General features: G+C 65.5%; 1 protein-coding gene across 1 annotated transcript in view; it reads left to right on the plus strand.

The window, feature by feature from the left end:
• The window catches only part of TECPR2 (tectonin beta-propeller repeat containing 2), a 52,672-nt gene that overhangs the window by 29,362 nt on the left and 6,591 nt on the right, over positions 1 to 16,719 (plus strand). The window contains exons 11-17 of the mRNA XM_045821978.1: positions 634 to 807; positions 2,697 to 2,877; positions 3,932 to 4,073; positions 5,473 to 5,713; positions 6,374 to 6,463; positions 8,035 to 8,268; positions 12,122 to 12,270. Of these exons, the coding sequence (XP_045677934.1) occupies positions 634 to 807; positions 2,697 to 2,877; positions 3,932 to 4,073; positions 5,473 to 5,713; positions 6,374 to 6,463; positions 8,035 to 8,268; positions 12,122 to 12,270 (1,211 nt within the window). The remainder of the gene's footprint in view (positions 1 to 633; positions 808 to 2,696; positions 2,878 to 3,931; positions 4,074 to 5,472; positions 5,714 to 6,373; positions 6,464 to 8,034; positions 8,269 to 12,121; positions 12,271 to 16,719) is intronic.

Genomic DNA, 16,719 nt, shown 5'->3' on the forward strand with positions numbered 1-16,719 from the left:
CGGCACCTGGGACGCCCTGCAGGCGTGGTGTCTCTCAGGCTTCCTCCCCGCCCTCTGACCCGCCTGCGCCCCCGGTGACCCCCTCCGTGCCCGGCGGTGCCGCACCTCCACCTGTGGAGCGCCCTCCTGTCTTCCCTTCCTCCGCCCTGCCCCTTCTTTTTTGCTATTTACCAGAATCCCTTTCTGAGTGAAAAAAGCCCAGCCCAGCTCAGGTGCTTCCTTTTCACGCATCTGGTCCCTGTAGCCGGCCCAGGAGCGCCCCCACCTGGAGGCCCCGGGGGACCCTCAGCTGTCCTAGGACACTGACCATGCCTCCCGGTGTTGCCTGGGACTCGTCTCGGCAAACCCGAGGACGCCGGCCCTGCTCCTGCCCACGTCCCCCCGCCTGTGAGGGGCCCGGCTCTGGGCCGTGGGTGTGCTGTCACCTGCATTTCCCAGGTGAGGGAACGAGGCTCAGAAGTGTTCAGTGACATGATGCCGGGAGCCGCACAGCCGGCAGGTGTCGGCGCAAGGGTCAGACCTGGGCGCCACAGGGCCCCTCCGCCAGCAGGGGCAGTGTTTGCGCGGCCCTCTCCCCGCGGCCCCCAGAGCCGTGTGTGTGTCTGCGTCGCTGACGGGCTTCTGTCTGCGCAGGGGCCCTCCTCTGGAAGATCGAGCAGAAGTCGAACCGAGCCTTCGCGTGTGGCAAAGTGACCATCAAGGGCAAGCGGCACTGGTACGAGGCGCTGCCCCAGGCCGTGTTCGTGGCGCTGAGTGACGACACCGCCTGGGTCATCAGGACCAACGGAGACCTGTACCTGCAGACAGGTAACGAGGCTGCAGCGCTCGGGGGCTGGCGGGGCTGGCAGGACTGGGTCTTTCTGCGCCTGGCTTGGCTGGAACAGCCACGGTGCCCGAGAGGCTGAGATCAGCCTAAGTCAGCACAGTTCTGGAAAGAGAAGACTTGTCGTTGGAACGCATTGGCAGTTTCCTGCTGGCACTTCACACCCAGCCCCGGACACAGCCAGGGCCGGGGGGAGCAGGCTACCTAGTGAGGCGTGGACGGGAACCGCCGCGGGCCAGGTGTCCTGCGGGGCCAGGTCCCGGGAGGAAGGGGGGACAGAGGGGACGCCAGCACCGTTTCCCTGTGGCCTGGCCGGAACGCGCTGCTCTACACTTGTTTACATGTGGGTCAGGAGAAGCAGCGAGAAATAATTTGCTCTACATAGCGGTTCAGTTTGTCCTGGGAGATGGCCCTGAGGGGGAGCCTTGGCGGCTGGAGGAGACCAGTGGGACCAGTTTGTCAACGATAGACTATGCCGAGGGCCGCGCCTGCGTGCTGGCAGGGGTGTGGGGCGAGCGTCCCCAGCAGTGGGGGCCCGAGGGTCTAGGGGGGCTGTGGGGCCGGAACTCTCTTCCGGTTTTCAGGAGACCGTCTGAGGTCGGCACGAAGACCACTCCTCCCACACCCCACGCTGCTGTTGCTGCCGAGTGTTTTCTCACCTGCCGTGAGCTCTCGGGCTGACTCCCGAGGGCCCGAGCCCGGCCCACCGGCACGGCCCCCAGCGGTGGGAGGGCCGGCCCCTCCAGAAGCTCCTGCCTGAGCCCCGGGCAGCCTCGCCGGGTCCTGGGCGGTGGGCGGCCCTGGTCTCCCCTCAGGTGGGAACAGCTCTGGGGCGTTTGAGTCTGCTGTGGCAGGAAAACGGGGGGCTTCTGGCCTGGGGTGAGGAGCGGGTGCCTCCCAGCAGTGCCCTAGGAGTCGCCCGGCCAGGGGTGTTGGACGAGCCCCTGCGTGGAGGGGTGCTCCACGCAGACCCACTGGCTGAGTGTCTTGGGGCCGGCCCGAGGGTTCGCAGTGTAGGAAGTCCTGCCCGTGAGCCCTGCCTGGCTGGTGGGAGGAAGTGCACGCCACGGCCTGCGACTCCACAGGGTGTGCACGTGTGTGTGCGTGTGTGTGTGTGTGTGTGTGAGACCAGTCAGGCACCCACCCAAGGCCACGGCGTGCGGGTTTGGGCAACGGCTGTTCTGCCAGCTGCCCGGGAGTAGCCTTGCAGGCCGCTGGCCGGGGGCTGCCGGGGGCAGGGAAGGCACCCTGCACGGGGGTCAGGGAGTTCAGGGTTCGGGCTCCTGCTACCTGGCGGCAGCTGGACCCCACTGCCCGCACCGAGGCCCCAAGGGCTCATGGGAAGGGCTCCCGTAGTGATGAGGCCCCTCCGTGCGAGCAGCCGTGGGCCGGAGGAGCGGCGCGGGCCCGCATACACCGGTGCGGAGGCCGGGCGTTCCCTCTGGCGCACGGCCTCTCGGGGTTCAAAGGGCGTCTGAAAATGTGTCAGCTGAATGTTGTCTTGAAGCCTAGTTTAGCCGTTGTAGGTAGGCCATACCTCCCTTTCCCTTTTCTGTTGAATGTGTTGGGGCAACGTAAGTTGATAAAGGTATACAGGTCTCCGGTGCACAGTCTGTAACACGTCATCTGCATGTGGTGCTGTGTGTTCGCCACCCCCACGTAAATCTCCTTCCTCCCCATTTATCCCGCCCCCCCGCACCCTCATCTACCTCCCCGACCCCCTCCCCTCTGGTGATTGACGAAACGTTTTTAAAAGTACTTACTACAGAAGACCATAGCAAAGCACCAAAGAAGAGAAGTAAGCACACCATAAAAACGAGGCGTGAGACCCGACCACATGTCCCTGGGGACTAGCTGCCCGTCTCCCCGGCAGGTCTCAGCGTGGACCGCCCCTGCGCCAGGGCCGTGAGGGTCGACTGCCCGTGCCCGCTGTCCCAGGTGGTGGCCCGCGACGGCGTGGTGTGGGCGCTGACCGAGCAGAGGGCCCTGCTGTACCGCGAGGGCGTGAGCAGCTTCTGCCCCGAAGGGGAGCAGTGGAAGTGCGACATCGTCAGGTACCGACGGGAGGGCGCACACACCTGCAGCGTCTGGGTTGTCCCGCCGTCTGCTTTTCCTCGGCTGGACCCCCTCGGGGCCCCGGGGGGGGCGGCTTTTCCTGGGCGGAGGCCGTGGTGAGGTGTCCCTGCAGGGTCCGAGCCCCTGTGAGCGGCCTGGCCTTGGGCGCGCCCGCTGTCCCCCTCTGGCCGGCACGCTGGGTGTGGGGTCGGTGAAGCGCCGCCGCCCTGGGCGTCACCGCGAACACCGTTGGGTCCCAAGCCCCTCCCGCAGGTCTCTGTTCCGACCTGCCCCTGCCGGGCAGTTTTGGTTTGGAACCTCAGGTGGTTCAGAGCCAGATCGGCTTCTTTGTCATCATCCTGGTCGACTGAAATCGATCTCTGAACTGTAACTTGGTTCCATTGTATCACTCAGAACTCTAATGACAGAACTACCACCGAATCATTTTGCTGAGGTGGAACTCTCGAGAGTTCTTGCAGAAAAATGTGGTTAGGACGCTGGCTTGCACTCAGCGGCCCAGGAAACGTGAGCGGGCGCCTGTGGGGGCCCGCGTGGCCGGGCCGTGTGTGTGGACGTGCCCGGGCCCCCGCCCCGGCCTCACGGAGCTCCCGGCCTGAGGGAGCCGCGGGAACTGCCCGGCGCTGACGAGCGCAGGCGGTCCCGAACCAGGGCCGCAGCACGCAGCCCTGAGGGCGCCCGGGCTCCACCTGCCGTGGCCGGGAGGGCACCGTGCGGGGGGCACCCCCACCGAGCCTGGGAGAGGGTGAGGTGGCGCTGGGTGGGGGGGGAGCGTGTGCTCAGCTGCCGCGTCCTGGCACGGCCTGGCGCACCGGTGCAGGGGCGGGGCGGGGCCACTCCCTTTTTTCTCAGGTTATGTTCTCCCAGGAGCGTTCCCTATCGTTCTGGGTCTTCAGTGTGTCTCTCAGAAGCTAGGACACTTTTGAACAATTCATGTTGCCCAGCAGTCTAACTCAGAACTCAGGCTTCCATCCTCGGGCCTGGTGGGTGGGGCCCCGACGGTCAGTGCCGACCCCCGTCCTTCTCTGCCCGCAGTGAACGGCAGGCTCTGGAGCCCGTCTGCATAGCCCTCGGGGACCAGCAGACTCTGTGGGCGCTGGACATCCACGGGAGCCTGTGGTTCCGGACCGGCATCGTGCCCAAGAGGCCCCAGGGGGACGACGAGCACTGGTGGCAGGTGGGTGCCGTGCTGCGGGGCACGTGCTGCGGGGCCTCCCCCTTTGGGCCCCCCTTCCCCGGAAGAGCTCGGGCGGGTGGGGCTCAGTGGCAGCAGGCACTTTTCCCGCTCGGCAGGCAGACTCCGCTGGGCCCCAGCCCACACGCGGGAGGCGCCGGGGGCGGTGCGTCTCAGGCAGTAACTCGGAGGGCGCTCCCTGTGCCTGGATGCGCGGGCCCTGCTCACTCACTTAGGGGCCGTCCAGGGACCTGTCACGCCCGGTGGACCCGGGACACCCGCTGGAGGGCCTGGGTGGCAGTGACGTTTCACTCTGAGCGAACGTGCTGAGAAAGGAGACTAGACAGCAGCTTTGGGAAACTCAACCCACAGTGAAAGCTCACGCATGGCCGCGTGTTCAGGGAGCCTCTGCGCGGGTGGGGTTCCGGCAGAGAGGAGAGGGTGTCCCCCAGCCGCGGGAGGGGGGGGCTTCGGGAAGTGAAAAGGGGTCATCACGCCGCCTCTCCGTGACTCGGTGCCAGGCAGAGTGGCCAGAACGCCTTTTCAGAGGAGGGTCTCCTGCCCCCACTTTGGGGCCAGTGCGGCTGGAGCCCTCAGGCCCCCGGGGGCCGGGGAGGGCGCACGGACCCCCGGCAGCAGCGGTGGGACGTGCAGCAGCTCTGCCGTGCTGTCCCCGCGGGCTCGGGCCTCACCGCCCGTGGCCCTGCCTTGGTGCCCCTGCGGTGGGGGTGGCAGAAACGAGGCGTGTTTGCTCCTGCGTGAGTAAGCGTGTGTGCCAAGCGTGTGTGCACCCGCACCTCTGCCTGACCGCACAGGTGCTGCTCGGAAAGCCACGCGAACGACGTTAATGCACCTTCTCCATGCTTGTCACCGTGTGCTGTGGCCTTACGTGCTCGTGTGCGTGTGTGCGGGGCCGGGCTCTGTTTCCCAGCAGCCCAAGAGGACCAGAGAGCAGTTCCTCCTGCTCAGAACGTCGCCTCTGGAGAAGCTGAACCCACAGACCCGTCCTTGGGGCGCTCGAAGGCCGTGCCTTTGGTCGCCGTGAGGCTGCGTCTGGACAGTCAGCGCGTGGGGCCAGTGTCCCGCTGGGCTGCCGGCCTGCCTTCACTCACACTCGCGTCCTGCTGCTCTGCGGACCGGGGTGTGGGGCCGCGTCAGGCGCAGATGCCCGCGGGGCCTCGGCAGCGTGCCCACCTGGGCAAAGGGGGCCCCCGGGGCGGTCGGAACGGTGGGCAGGTGCCAAGGCCCAGCGCCCCGTGGGCCCCGCAGCCGGGCCTCAGGGTCCCGACACGTGAAGCCCCCGCCGGAGCCTCGGCGAGGGCAGCGGCTCCCCCGGACACCGGCGAGCAGGGCTCGTGTTCCCCGGGCGCCCTGACGGCCGGCGCCCACCGTGCCCCTGCAGGTGAGCATCACCGACTACGTGGTGTTCGACCAGTGCAGCCTGTTCCAGACCATAATGCACGCCACCCACTCCGTGGCCACGGCGGCCCAGGCGCCCGTGGAAAAGGTGGCAGACAGATTGCGCACGGCGTTCTGGTCGCAGCAGCTGCAGTGCCAGCCCAGCCTGCTGGGGGTCAACAACAGCGGCGTCTGGATCTCCTCAGGCAAGAACGAGCTGCACGTCGCCAAAGGAAGTCTCGTCGGTGGGTGAGCCCCTTCCAGTCTTGCGGGGGCTCGACAGGCAGCTCCCGGAGGGAGGGCCGGGCGGGGATGGGAAGGACTCGGCTCCCCGCCCGCCCGAGGGGAGGGGGAGGGAGAGGCCCCTGCCGGGGGCAGGAGTGGCCGCCGTGTGCCGCTCCCCCCATCCGTCACTGCCGCACCGTGGGTCCCAGCGTGTGACCCACCGCCTGTGAGCACGTTCCACCGGGAACCTGGCGTGATGTAAAGCAGACGGAGCTCAGTTTTACCTTAAAACAGTTTTACGTTTAAATGAGAAAGATCCACCCGAGTCTGAAGGGCCCAGGAGAGAGAACAGTCTGTTTCCTAGAGGAAACGTGTCGCGCTGTCGAAGTGCAAAGCCCGGCCAGGTCTGCAGAGGCAGGCGCGCACCGGCCGGGCTCCGCCCTGTGAACGGAGCCCTGCTCTGCTCTGTGGCCTTGGCCTTCCCGCAGCTCTCCTCCCCCACCCCCGTGGCTTCCTGGCCCGGGCAAGGCTGTGGCTCGGCCTGTTGCTGGGAGCGGAGAGGGGCCTGGCCCTCGCGGTGCTGGCCGGCAGCTGCGGAGGACCAGCTGCAGGCCGGGACTGACGCCCCGAGGTGGGGCTCCCCCTTCTCTCTCTGACGCGCCCCGTCTGTCTCCGTCCAGGCACCTACTGGAACAGCGTGGTTCCCCGCGGCACAGCCTCTGCGACGAGATGGGCCTTCGTGCTGGCCTCTGCTTCGCCCACCAAGGAAGGTGGGTGGGGAAACGCGGTGGCCCGGACCCCACGGTCTGCTGTGGCCTGCTCCGAGTGGGGGGTGGCGTCACAGGCGGCTGACCCTGGTGGGCTGAGCCGAGGGCCCCCGAGGCTGGACAGGCCTGACCAGGAGGGAGGGGTCCAGAGCAGTGGAGCGTCCTGAAGGTGGGGAGCACGTGGGGCAGCCGCTAGGGCTGGCGGCCGGCGACGCCAGCGACACGGCACTGGGCCGCAGGCCACAGCACAGCCGCCAGGGCGCCCCGGGGCTTCCTCGGGCACCGTCCCGTTGCCTCCCGTGGATCCGGCCGCCTCCCAGCAGTCCCTGTGCGCCTGCCCGCCCACGGCCTCTGGCCGGCCCGCGCCCCGCGAGCACGACCCGTCAGGGCAGACGTCCCCTGCGGTGGCAGAGCCCCCTCCACCGCCAGAGCTCAGCCCCTCCCGCAGCCTGGGGCTTGGAGCCAGGGTGTGGGCAGTCGGGGGGGCCCCTGGGAAGGAGCTGAAGCTGCCCCGGGCTGCATCGAGGTTGATCGAGGGGCTGTCGTGCCGCATGCGGTTCTGGGGACACGGTCGTTTCGCTCAAGCCTCTGCACCCCGGAAGTGGGGGACGTGGTCAGGACGGTGAAACGCTTTTGCACCGGGTTGATCTGACCCCGGCTCTGAAACCCGTGAGCCCCGGAAACAGAGGCGCGCTCCTGAGTTTGGCAGAGACCCATTCGGCAGCAACACCCGGCCTGACGGCTGACCGAGACCACTGACCGCTGACCACACTCGGACTGCAGCCAGCGCTGCACTTCCCCGGGGCAGCAGCTCCCTGGGGCCGGGGCGGAGAAACCTGCCTGCCCGCCGCCACAGGTTGTCCGCGTCCAAAGACACGGTGAACTCCACAGCCGCCCAGCCGCAGGTTTTAGATGGTGTTTTAGATGATGCCTGCGACCCGGGTTTTAGCTTCCCCCAGGGCTGTTTGCGTTTTAAGCCGAAGCTACAAACCAAAGGGCCCCAAAACTGGCGGAGGGATGGGAAGAGCCTCGCCCGGCATCTCCCTGGCGCGCAGGCCCGCCCTCACCCACCGCAGCAGGGTGGCGGGCACCGCGGCGCCGCGTCTGAGCGGCCCTGCTGACCCCCTCCCTCCGAGTGCTGATGAAACTCTCCGAGCGAGAGATCCCCGGCTGCCATAGCACACCCCAGGTCGGAGCGCCAGGCCAGCACGTGGCCTCGTGCGATCTCACCTCGTTCCGACACCTCGCCATGCTGAGTCACAGGGCGTCCCCCGGCTGTAACTCACGGCACACAGCGCTTCTGCGAGCGCACCGTGAGCGAGTGTGCGGTGAGTGTGCGTGAGTGAGCGTGCAGTGAGTGTGCGTGAACGAGTGTGCGGTGAGTGTGCGTGAACGAGTGTGCGGTGAGTGTGCGTGAACGAGTGTGCGGTGAGTGTGCGTGAGTGAGCGTGCGGTGAGTGTGCGTGAGCGAGTGTGCGGTGAGTGCGTGCGCGAGCGCGGGACCTCGGGTCAGCCGCCTGAAGGCGGAGGCTGCGCGGTGCCTCCGCCCATGACCCCTGCGCCTTCCTCCGCAGGCAGCGCCCTGTGGCTGTGCCAGGGCAGCAAGGACCTGTGCAGCGTCAGCGCCCAGCACCCCGAGTCCCGCCCGTCCACGCTGCAGCTGCCGCCCGACGCCGAGATGAGGGCCTACGCCGCCTGCCAGGACGCTCTGTGGGCGCTGGACAGCCTGGGCCAGGTGTTCATCAGGACGCTGTCCAGGAGCTGCCCCACCGGCATGCACTGGACGCGGCTGGACCTGTCCCAGCTAGGTATGCCTCTCGTGCGTCGTGACGGCCTCCGCGCCGCGTCCAGACGTGACCCCTAACGGAGGTTCCGGCTGCCATACGGTGTCTCGCGTTGGTCAGCTGACAGCCAGTAGCTTTGCCTGTACCAGCGTTTGGTGTTTGGGAACACAACCACACGCACTGACACGCACACAGAAGAGGCGGGGGCGGGGTGGGGGACGAGAGAAGGGAGCGACGGGGGCGTGCCGTCTGCCTCCTTCCCGGCAGCCCGGCTGCGTCTCCGGCTGCCAGGGGCCACTCGCCCGTGCAGCTGGGCCTGCCCGTGCGGTGCCTCCAGGGCGCCGTGCAGACGTGTCTCCCGTCTTCGTCCAGCAAGGCCCGGCGTCCTACAGCGCACCTGTAGGAGCGGTTGGTCCTCCACTGGCCGAGCACACTCTGTCCCCTGCGCACTGCGCGCGTGCTCTCAGCGGGCGTTTCCGTCGGACTCCGGAGGTCCGCACCCGGAGGGGGGGGCTCTGGGCAGGGACCCCGTGCTCGGCCACATCCCGGCCCTTCAGGAAGGTGAGCTGTCAGGGGCAGTTGTCGTCGAGTGCAGCTCCACTTCTCAGCAACCCGGCACGGGGGTTTCACCCCTGGCGCTGCTGATCACAGGTAAAGCTGCCCGGCACGCAGGGTCGAGGCGCTGCCGCACCCGATGCGTTGGCAGCCCCCAGCCTGGCCGGGGCGGGAGGCCGGCGGCGCCGGGTTCTTCGGAGCGGTCCGGAGGTGTGCTCCGCCCCTTCCCCTCTCGGTCCTGGCTCGGTGCAGGCGTTCCGACCTTGAAAACATTCAAGCGAGGGTCTGTCTTCCTGGTGCCCACAACGTGAGCCCGGCTGCCTCCTGCTGGCATTGACCTTGGGCAGCACAAGGTCGCTGTGAAGTCTGGAACGTCACTGGTCTTCTTGCAAACAGAAGTTGCATTTTCAAGGATGGCTCTAGCGAAGCGTCAAGTCACGAACACAATTCCTACCTTCAGTCTCTTCTCGAAGACGCGGCATCCCTCCACTCTGCCCTGTACGGACTGCCACGCCGGTGACCGCTCGGAGCTGAGACTCCTGATCACCTCGCCGTTAAGCCCAGGCACAGAGACGGTGCGGAAGCTGTGAGTCGGCACAGTCCTGGTTTTCGGAAGGAGAGTTGCGTCACTTGCGGGCGTTTACGATGCCCTGGCACGCACGCGGGCGTCAGCGGGCGTCACGCGGGCGCTGGGCGGCTCAGCCGGTGAGTGCTCTGTGGGGACAGCTCACCGGGTCTCAGGGGTGCGGACGTACTCGGTGGCGGGTCACGCCTGCAGGTGATGACAGGACTGTGATAGGCGGTAACTTACGCAGAAGAGTGTTTTATAGGTAGTGAAACGCCAAAGAGACGCCACTGTTCCTCCGGGGAAGGTGTCTGACGTGTTGAGTAGAATAACGAACATTTTTAACGGGAGGGAAAGCGGCAGGCAAGTTGCTGTGGGCCCGGTCGCTGGGCCCGTGGCGGGGCGAGCCCACCCTCCGAGACCCGACGGCGCACACCGCCCTCCTCTCCCCCGGCCTGGCCCTCCCCTGTCGGTCTTTCAGAACCCGCGTCCCCTGCGCGGCAGCAGAGCCCACGGTGGAGCTCTGGCACCGGCGTCCTGGTCCCTGCAGCGGGGACGGCTGAGAGGCCCTGGGCCAGCCGTCTCGTGCTTCAGTTCAGAAGGGGCAGGCCACTCCTGCCCACGGCCCGTTGGCCAGACGGGGACCCTGCCTCGCCGAGGGACTGGGGGAGCCACGGCGTGTCTGGGGACGGCAGTGGCCTCACCTCCTGTCTAGACCGGTGCCTCCCTGGGACACCAGGCAGCGAGGCAGGAGGCGCGGAAAAGCCCTAACTGGGCCGCGTTCTTCTTCGACCTGCCTCCTCCGTCCAGGGCCGGCTGTTGACGTTCCAGCAGCCCTTTGTATTTGCTCTAAAGGAACGGACGTCCTGCCCTGGCTGGTGTGGCTCGGTGGATTGAGCTCTGGACTGTGAACCTAAAGGTCACCAGTTCGATTCCCAGTCGGGGTCCCCCCCTCTGTCTAAAAGTAAATAAATAAAATCTTTAAAATAAAAGGATGTTCTTCTTGTGGCGGGAACACCGTGTCCCAGCAGTGGCACCGTCCCCGCTCGTCAGAGCGGCCACGTGGCTCTTCACGGGCGCTGCCGCGGGCGAGGCTCCCACCTGCAGTTACTCTTCAGTCAGCCCGTTTCTCAGCTGTTCCTGGGGCTCCCCGCCGAAGCTGCTCTCTTCTGATTGGTACAAGTCTTCTAACATGCAGAGTAGAGACCTGGGGAGTCCGTCTGAAGCCCCGGTGAGACGCCCTGCAGAAGAGTAAGGGGGGAGCACGCAGGTGTTTCAGGGTCGGAACCCCGGCCTCAGGCAGTGCCCAGAGCGGTGCCGGGCCCTTCCGTGCGGCCGGCGTTGGCACGTCTGAGCTGGTCCCGTGCTGATGGCACGGGACAGGATGGCCACACGGCAGGATCCGTGCCTGTGGGTGCGGACACGCGGTCTGTCCCCTGATGCCGTGTCACCGGGGCCGGGTGGCCCAGAACAGCACAGCCAGCAAGCCCAGCCGCACCCCCTTCCCCAGCGCGCAGCTCTGGCGAGCCGTCCGCTGGCCCGGCCGTCAGGAGGCGCCGCGTGCCGCTTGAAGACGCGCGGGAGACCCGCCCCGCCCCTCACAGGGCGCGGTGCGCAGGTGTCCTGTGAGCACGTGGAGAGATTCTCAGCGCCATGCGCTGTCCGGGAAATGCCCGAGAGGTCACCGCCTCGCACCTGCCAGAACAGCTGGCACAGATGGCGCCGAAGCGCGATGCCGGTGAGGGTCCTGGACCGCTGGGGACCCCGGCGGTGCCGCAGAAAGGTGAACGTGCACCGGCCTGTGGCCCAGCAGGCCCACTCCTCGGTGTTGTTCAAGAGAAGGAGCACGTGTCCCCGGGAAGTCTTCCCCAGGAACGGCTGTCGCAGCTCTGCCGCTGGTGGCAGAAGTCGGGCGGATGAACTCGCCGCGGTGTCGGTGCCGCGGTGTCGGTGCCGCGGAGTGAGTGCCCTCGGCCCGGAAGCAGCGACAGTGAGCAACGGAGCTGCACCCAGAGGGCATCCCTGGGACTGCTTCTGTGGACGGACGTCTAACCGGGCCGGACTCACTGCGCTGCCAGGAGCCCAGGGGGTGGCCGGAGGGGTCCGCGGGCACTCTCCAGGGCAGGTTGCCAGGCACGCAGTTCGGCAGAGCCCAGCGAGCGAGGTGGCTGAGGCAGACAAGCCGGGCTGGGCTGGCCGCCGCCCTTAGCTCGCCCGCGGCCTCTTGGCTTCGCCGCCTGCATGCCGGGGAGCCTTGGGCGAGTGGCTGCCCGCCTGCATCTCGACGGCCTCGTGCGGACCCAGCCTGGCCGTCCCACAGCGGCTGGCCGGTAGTGGCCGCCGCGCTCTCCTCTCGGAACAGCTCCTCCCACTTCCCTTCCTCTCAGAGTCAGCGTGGTCGGCACGGAGTGATGCGAACAGGAAAGCAAAGATTCGGGAGGCTCCCTTAGTTCCCCTCAATTCCGGTCAGGGTCAAGGTTGCCTGTGAAGGGGTTTTCCTCCGCCTCCCTCCCCCAGTCCAGAATCCGCTGGTGGTCGTCAGGGTCTGCGCGGCCCCCGTGGGGATGCCCGTCCCCGAGCTCGGTGACACGGGCGCTTCCTGGCCCGCGGCAGGTGGCAGGGCGGCCAGAGGCCCCGGCCACTCTCCTCGTCCCTCCCTCCGCAGGGGCCAGCGTGCGTTGCTGGGTTTCGGTGAGGGGTCCGCCACTTCCCGGCGGTGACCGTGTCTGTGCCTCCCCCTCCCTCCCTCGCCCGCAGGAGCCGTGAGGCTGACAGGCCTGGCGTGTGGGAGCCAACACGTGTGGGCCTGCGACTCCAGGGGAGGCGTGTACTTCCGCGTGGGGACCCAGCCTCTGAACCCCAACCTCATGCTCCCGGCCTGGATAACGATCGAGCCGCCCATCCAGGTGAGTGCGGGGCCACGGGGGCTGCCCAGATGCAGCTGCCGGGAGAAGCACCACAGCTGTGCGGGGGCGGGGGGGGGGGGCTCCCAGCAGAGGGGGCGGGGCGTGTGTCCGCGAACAAGGGGGGCTGTTCTGCGGCCCCCCAAACTTAGGATCTGCCGTCTGTGAAGTTTAGAGCTGCACAGATTGTTAAAATTATCTCAGCCAGCCCTGAATTCTGCACCCTCCCCAAAAATTTTATTTCTTTTTACAGAGTGAGCCTTATTTCTTTAACTCTGTCAAAAAGCATAGAGAAGAAAGTAAGTAAAGGCTACTTAAAGCCTTGTCGTGGACGTAGCCTATTAGTGTCGGCGTCTTGTGAGTGCCTCTCCGGGTTTATTCAGGAATTCTCTTCCCTGGTGTCCCCGGCGTCCCATTCCGATTTGCGGTGTCTTCTGTCCGCCGCACGCGGGTGTAGGACCAGCCCGGTTTGCGTCTCCCCCCGTCCTGCCAGTCTCGCTGGGGTCTCTTCTTTCGTCCTGTGGTCGGTCTCTTGCAGTTCCACGGCTGCAGGATGTCTGATGGCTCTGAATGGCGGTGTTGTGGTTCAGCTGTAATTTGTGTATGGTCTTGGGAGGCAGTGAGCTGTGTGTACCTACGCCGCCATCTTGACTGGAGGTCCTACAGCGTATCTAAATGTTTTCTTGCGCTCTTGACTGTTCCGCCACTGGGTCAGAAGAAGTCCGACTTCAGAGCACTGTCGAATCGCCCTTGAGGGTCTAATGGGCCCTGGCTGGTGTGGCTCAGTGGATTGAGCGTCAGCCTGCAGACTGAAAGGTCGCCGGTTCGATTACCGGTTGGGACACATGCCTGGGTGGTGGGCCAGGTCCCCAGGTGGGGGCGCACGAGAGGCAACCCCTTAAAAACAACCTGACAGGCCGGGTTGCTGTGCTGAGTGTGTCTCTGCTGACGTTTGTGACAGGGAGGCCGCCGTCCTGCTCGTGGGACTTCCTGTTGGGTAGAACACGGAGCTGCCACAGGCAGAGGCGGCAGAGGGCAGGAGTGGGTTGCCTTCGGACAAAATAATGCTTTCGTGGTGCCAGAAGGGAACCGAGGGTGGGAGTACAGGCCCGTGGTCACTGCCGCGTACATTTTGGGCATGGTAGCCCTCAGGGATGGGGCAGCAGAGGTCGGGGGGCGGGGTGGTGCAGGGCCAGACATGAGGACCAGCGGTCCTGCCCTCGGACCTGAGGCATGTGCCGGGAGGCCGGACAGCAGAACCGGCCGGTCTGGAGACCTTTCAGGCCACTGGTGGGGGGCCGCGGGTGCAGGGAGCCTCCGCATGCCCCCCCCCCCCCGGCAGGGCTCCGGGGTGGGGGGGAGCGAGTGCAGCTCTGCGGGTGACGCTGCGTGAGCAGAGAGCGCTGTGCAGACACGGGGTTCCGGGACGCACGCTCACACTCCCTCCGCACACGGGGCGCCCCGCGCCCACGCACACGACGGCCGTGCAGCTGGCGTCCCGAGCGCGGTGGCCCGCGGCGGCCAGGAGAGGCAAGTGGACGCACTCCGGCTCCTTCGCGAGGCCCCTCCCGTCACCCGACTCCCCGGCGCACCGCGGCCAGCCCCTTCCTCCTCTTCCCTTCCGACAGTTGTCCCTTGCTCTGCCCTTTCACAGAGCGCCTCTCGTGGGTTGTCATGCACCGACGGGTCCTGCACCCTCGCTGCCGCCCGGCCCGGGGCTTTCCCCGGGACCCGGGTCCCCACTCCCTTCCCCGAGAACACCCGCCCCTCGGCCTGCGGCAGCACGGACCTGCTCCCCGTGTCTGCGCGTCCCGGCGTCTGCGCGACCCCGCCTCCTGTGGATGGGCTCACGCACCGCGTCGCGGCCTTGCCCGCCGTCCCTGGCCGAGCGCGTTTTCTGAGTCTGCGGTCCGCAGGCGGCACGCGTGGGCGCTCCGTCCCCTCTGTCGCCGAGCGGCGCTCCGCCGCGTGCACGGGTCCCGTGGCGAGTGCAGGTCCCGTGGCGAGTGTCTGCTCGTCGGCCGGTGGGCCCCGGGGGTGTCCTGCTTCCCGGCGGCTCTGAGCAGTGCTGCTGCCAGCATTCGTGTGTGCTCTCTGTGGACGTGCGTTTTCCGTTCTCTTGGGCGTGTACCTGTGAGCGGAACTGCAGGCTGGAATGGCGACGGTGTGTTTAACTTTTCTATTTAAGATGTATCTGTTTAGTTTTAGAGAGAGGGGAAGTGGGGGGAGGAGGGAGGGGAACATCCATCAGTTGCTTCTTGTACGTGTCCTCACCAGGGATCGAACCCGCAACCCAGGCATGTGCCCTGACTGGGAATTGAACCAACGACCTTTCGCTTTGTGGGGTGGTGCCCAACCCACTGAGCCACACCAGGCAGCACCAAGGTTTTAGTTTGATGATGGCTTATTAATCTGTTTTTATTTCGTTGTAATGCTTTGGGCGTGCTAAGAACCGTTGCTTAATCCTAGGTCAAGAAAAATCACGCTTAGCTTTTCTTCTAATTTTGTAGTTTCCACTTACATTTAGATGTTTGATTCATTTCGAGTTAGTTTCTGTATGTGGTGTGAGAAAGTTGTCCAAATCCATCCTCGTACAGGCGGGTGTCCAGTTACACCAGCACCATTTACAGAAATAACTGTTCTTTCCCCCGTACGTTGTCTGGGCAGCGGGCTGACACCAACCGACCGTACGTGTGAGGACTCGTCACTGAGCTCCTGGCTCCGTCCGGTGGTCAGCAGGTGTGTCTGTCCCTACGCCACATATCTGGTCACGTAACTTCGTCGTTGATTTTGAAATTAGGAAGCGATTTGTTTCCAAGATTGTTTTGGCTATTCTGTATCTGTCTAATATCCGTGTGGATTTTAGGATCAGTTTGCCAATTTCTGCAAAAAAAGAAAAAAGGCACTTGGGACTTGGATGGGAATCGCGCTGAATCTGCCGGTCCACCAGGGGGCGCTCTGCCCCTCGCCGCTGTGGGGGTCTTCCCGGCCAGGAGCAGGGGTGTGTCTGCCTCCTGGCGGCCGGTCTGTTACCCCGTCCGGCAGTGTCACAGTTTCCAGGGTGTACCTCTGTGTTACTTCGGTTCAAGTCACTCCTGGCGTTTTTATTCTTCTGGAGGCTGCTGCGCACGGAGTCGTCTCCTTAGTCCCATCTCCGGACTGTTACTTGCTGGTGTGAGTTTTGTGTATTGACCTTGTGTCTGGAAGCCTCGGTCAACTTGTTCATTAGTTCCGACAACGTTTTTGTAGGTTCTCCACGGTGTTCTGCATACAAGGTCGTGCCTGCAGACAGAGGCGATTGTACTTGCTCCCTTCCCGCCCGGCGCCCTCGAGCCCGCTGTCTCGCCTCCTCGCCCCGGAGGGAGCCCCGCGCACGCCGCCGAAGGGCTGGCCAGCGGGGCGTCCCGTCTTGCTCCTGATCTCAGGGGAAGGCGTGCTGGGTTTCACCGTGAAGTGCGCTATTCTTAGCTGTGGGGTTGCTTTGTTTGCTTGTTCTCCTAAAGAGCGAGCGGGGAAGGCAGGGAGGACGAGAGGGGGAGAAACATCTTTGCCGCTGCTCTTCTGCACGTTGAGGGAGGCCCCTCTGTCCCCAGCGTGGTGAATGTTTGCTGTCGTGAGAGGGTGTTGGGTTTGGCCAAGTGCTTTTTCTTCGTCTGTTGAGAGGATCGTGCGGGTTTTGCTCTGCTGACATGACGCATGACATGACGGGCTTGGTGTGCCGGGCCACCGCGCACGCCTGGGGCAGACCCGACGGGTCCCGTGTGGGTGTCGCCGGCTTGGCCGGCGGCGCTTCCTTGGCGGTTCCCGTGTCCGCGTTGGCGAGGGCGGGCACGGGCGGCCTCTGCTCTGCCCGGCCTGTCGCGCGCCCGTCCGGCTCGGTGTCAGGGCCGCACCGGCCTTTCAGACGAGCCGATGGGGTCTTCGTCTCATACATTTTCCGGAGGAGCTTCTGAGGGGCTGGTGCCAGCCGTTCCTTACGTGTTCGTTAGAACTTGTCAGTGCAGGCCGGGGCTTTTCTTTGTGGGTTTTTTTGGGTTTTTTTGTTTGTTTGTTTGTTTGTTACTGACTCAGTCTGTGTTTTAGCTCTGTTCGGAACTTTCTGTTTTTTCTTCCTGCTGCAGTGCGAACAGTGCCCGTCTTCCCGGGCGTTTGTCGTTTCATCGGTGTGGCACCCGGTTTTCCCTGTCCCCTGCAGCCCCTTTCCTTTCTGTAAGGTTGGCAGGGGCGTGGCTCTTTTTTTCTGGTTCTAGTAATCCGAGTCTCCTCTCTCTTTTTCTCAGTTAATCTAGCTGCAGGGTGGACAGTTCTGCCCACCTTCTCAGAATCTGTCCTTTGGTTCTGTCGCTCTGCCCCCCTCTCTCTGCCCTCCCCGTCTCCTCTGCTTCCACTTCGGTCCGTCCCTTCCGTGCCCTCCTGCCGCACAGCCCTCCGCCCGCCGGTGACCCCTCCGAC

The sequence above is a fragment of the Phyllostomus hastatus genome, unplaced genomic scaffold (assembly GCF_019186645.2).
Source record: "Phyllostomus hastatus isolate PE091 unplaced genomic scaffold, TTU_PhHast_1.1 phas_scaffold_501, whole genome shotgun sequence".
In the NCBI taxonomy this organism is placed as follows: Eukaryota; Metazoa; Chordata; class Mammalia; order Chiroptera; family Phyllostomidae; genus Phyllostomus; species Phyllostomus hastatus.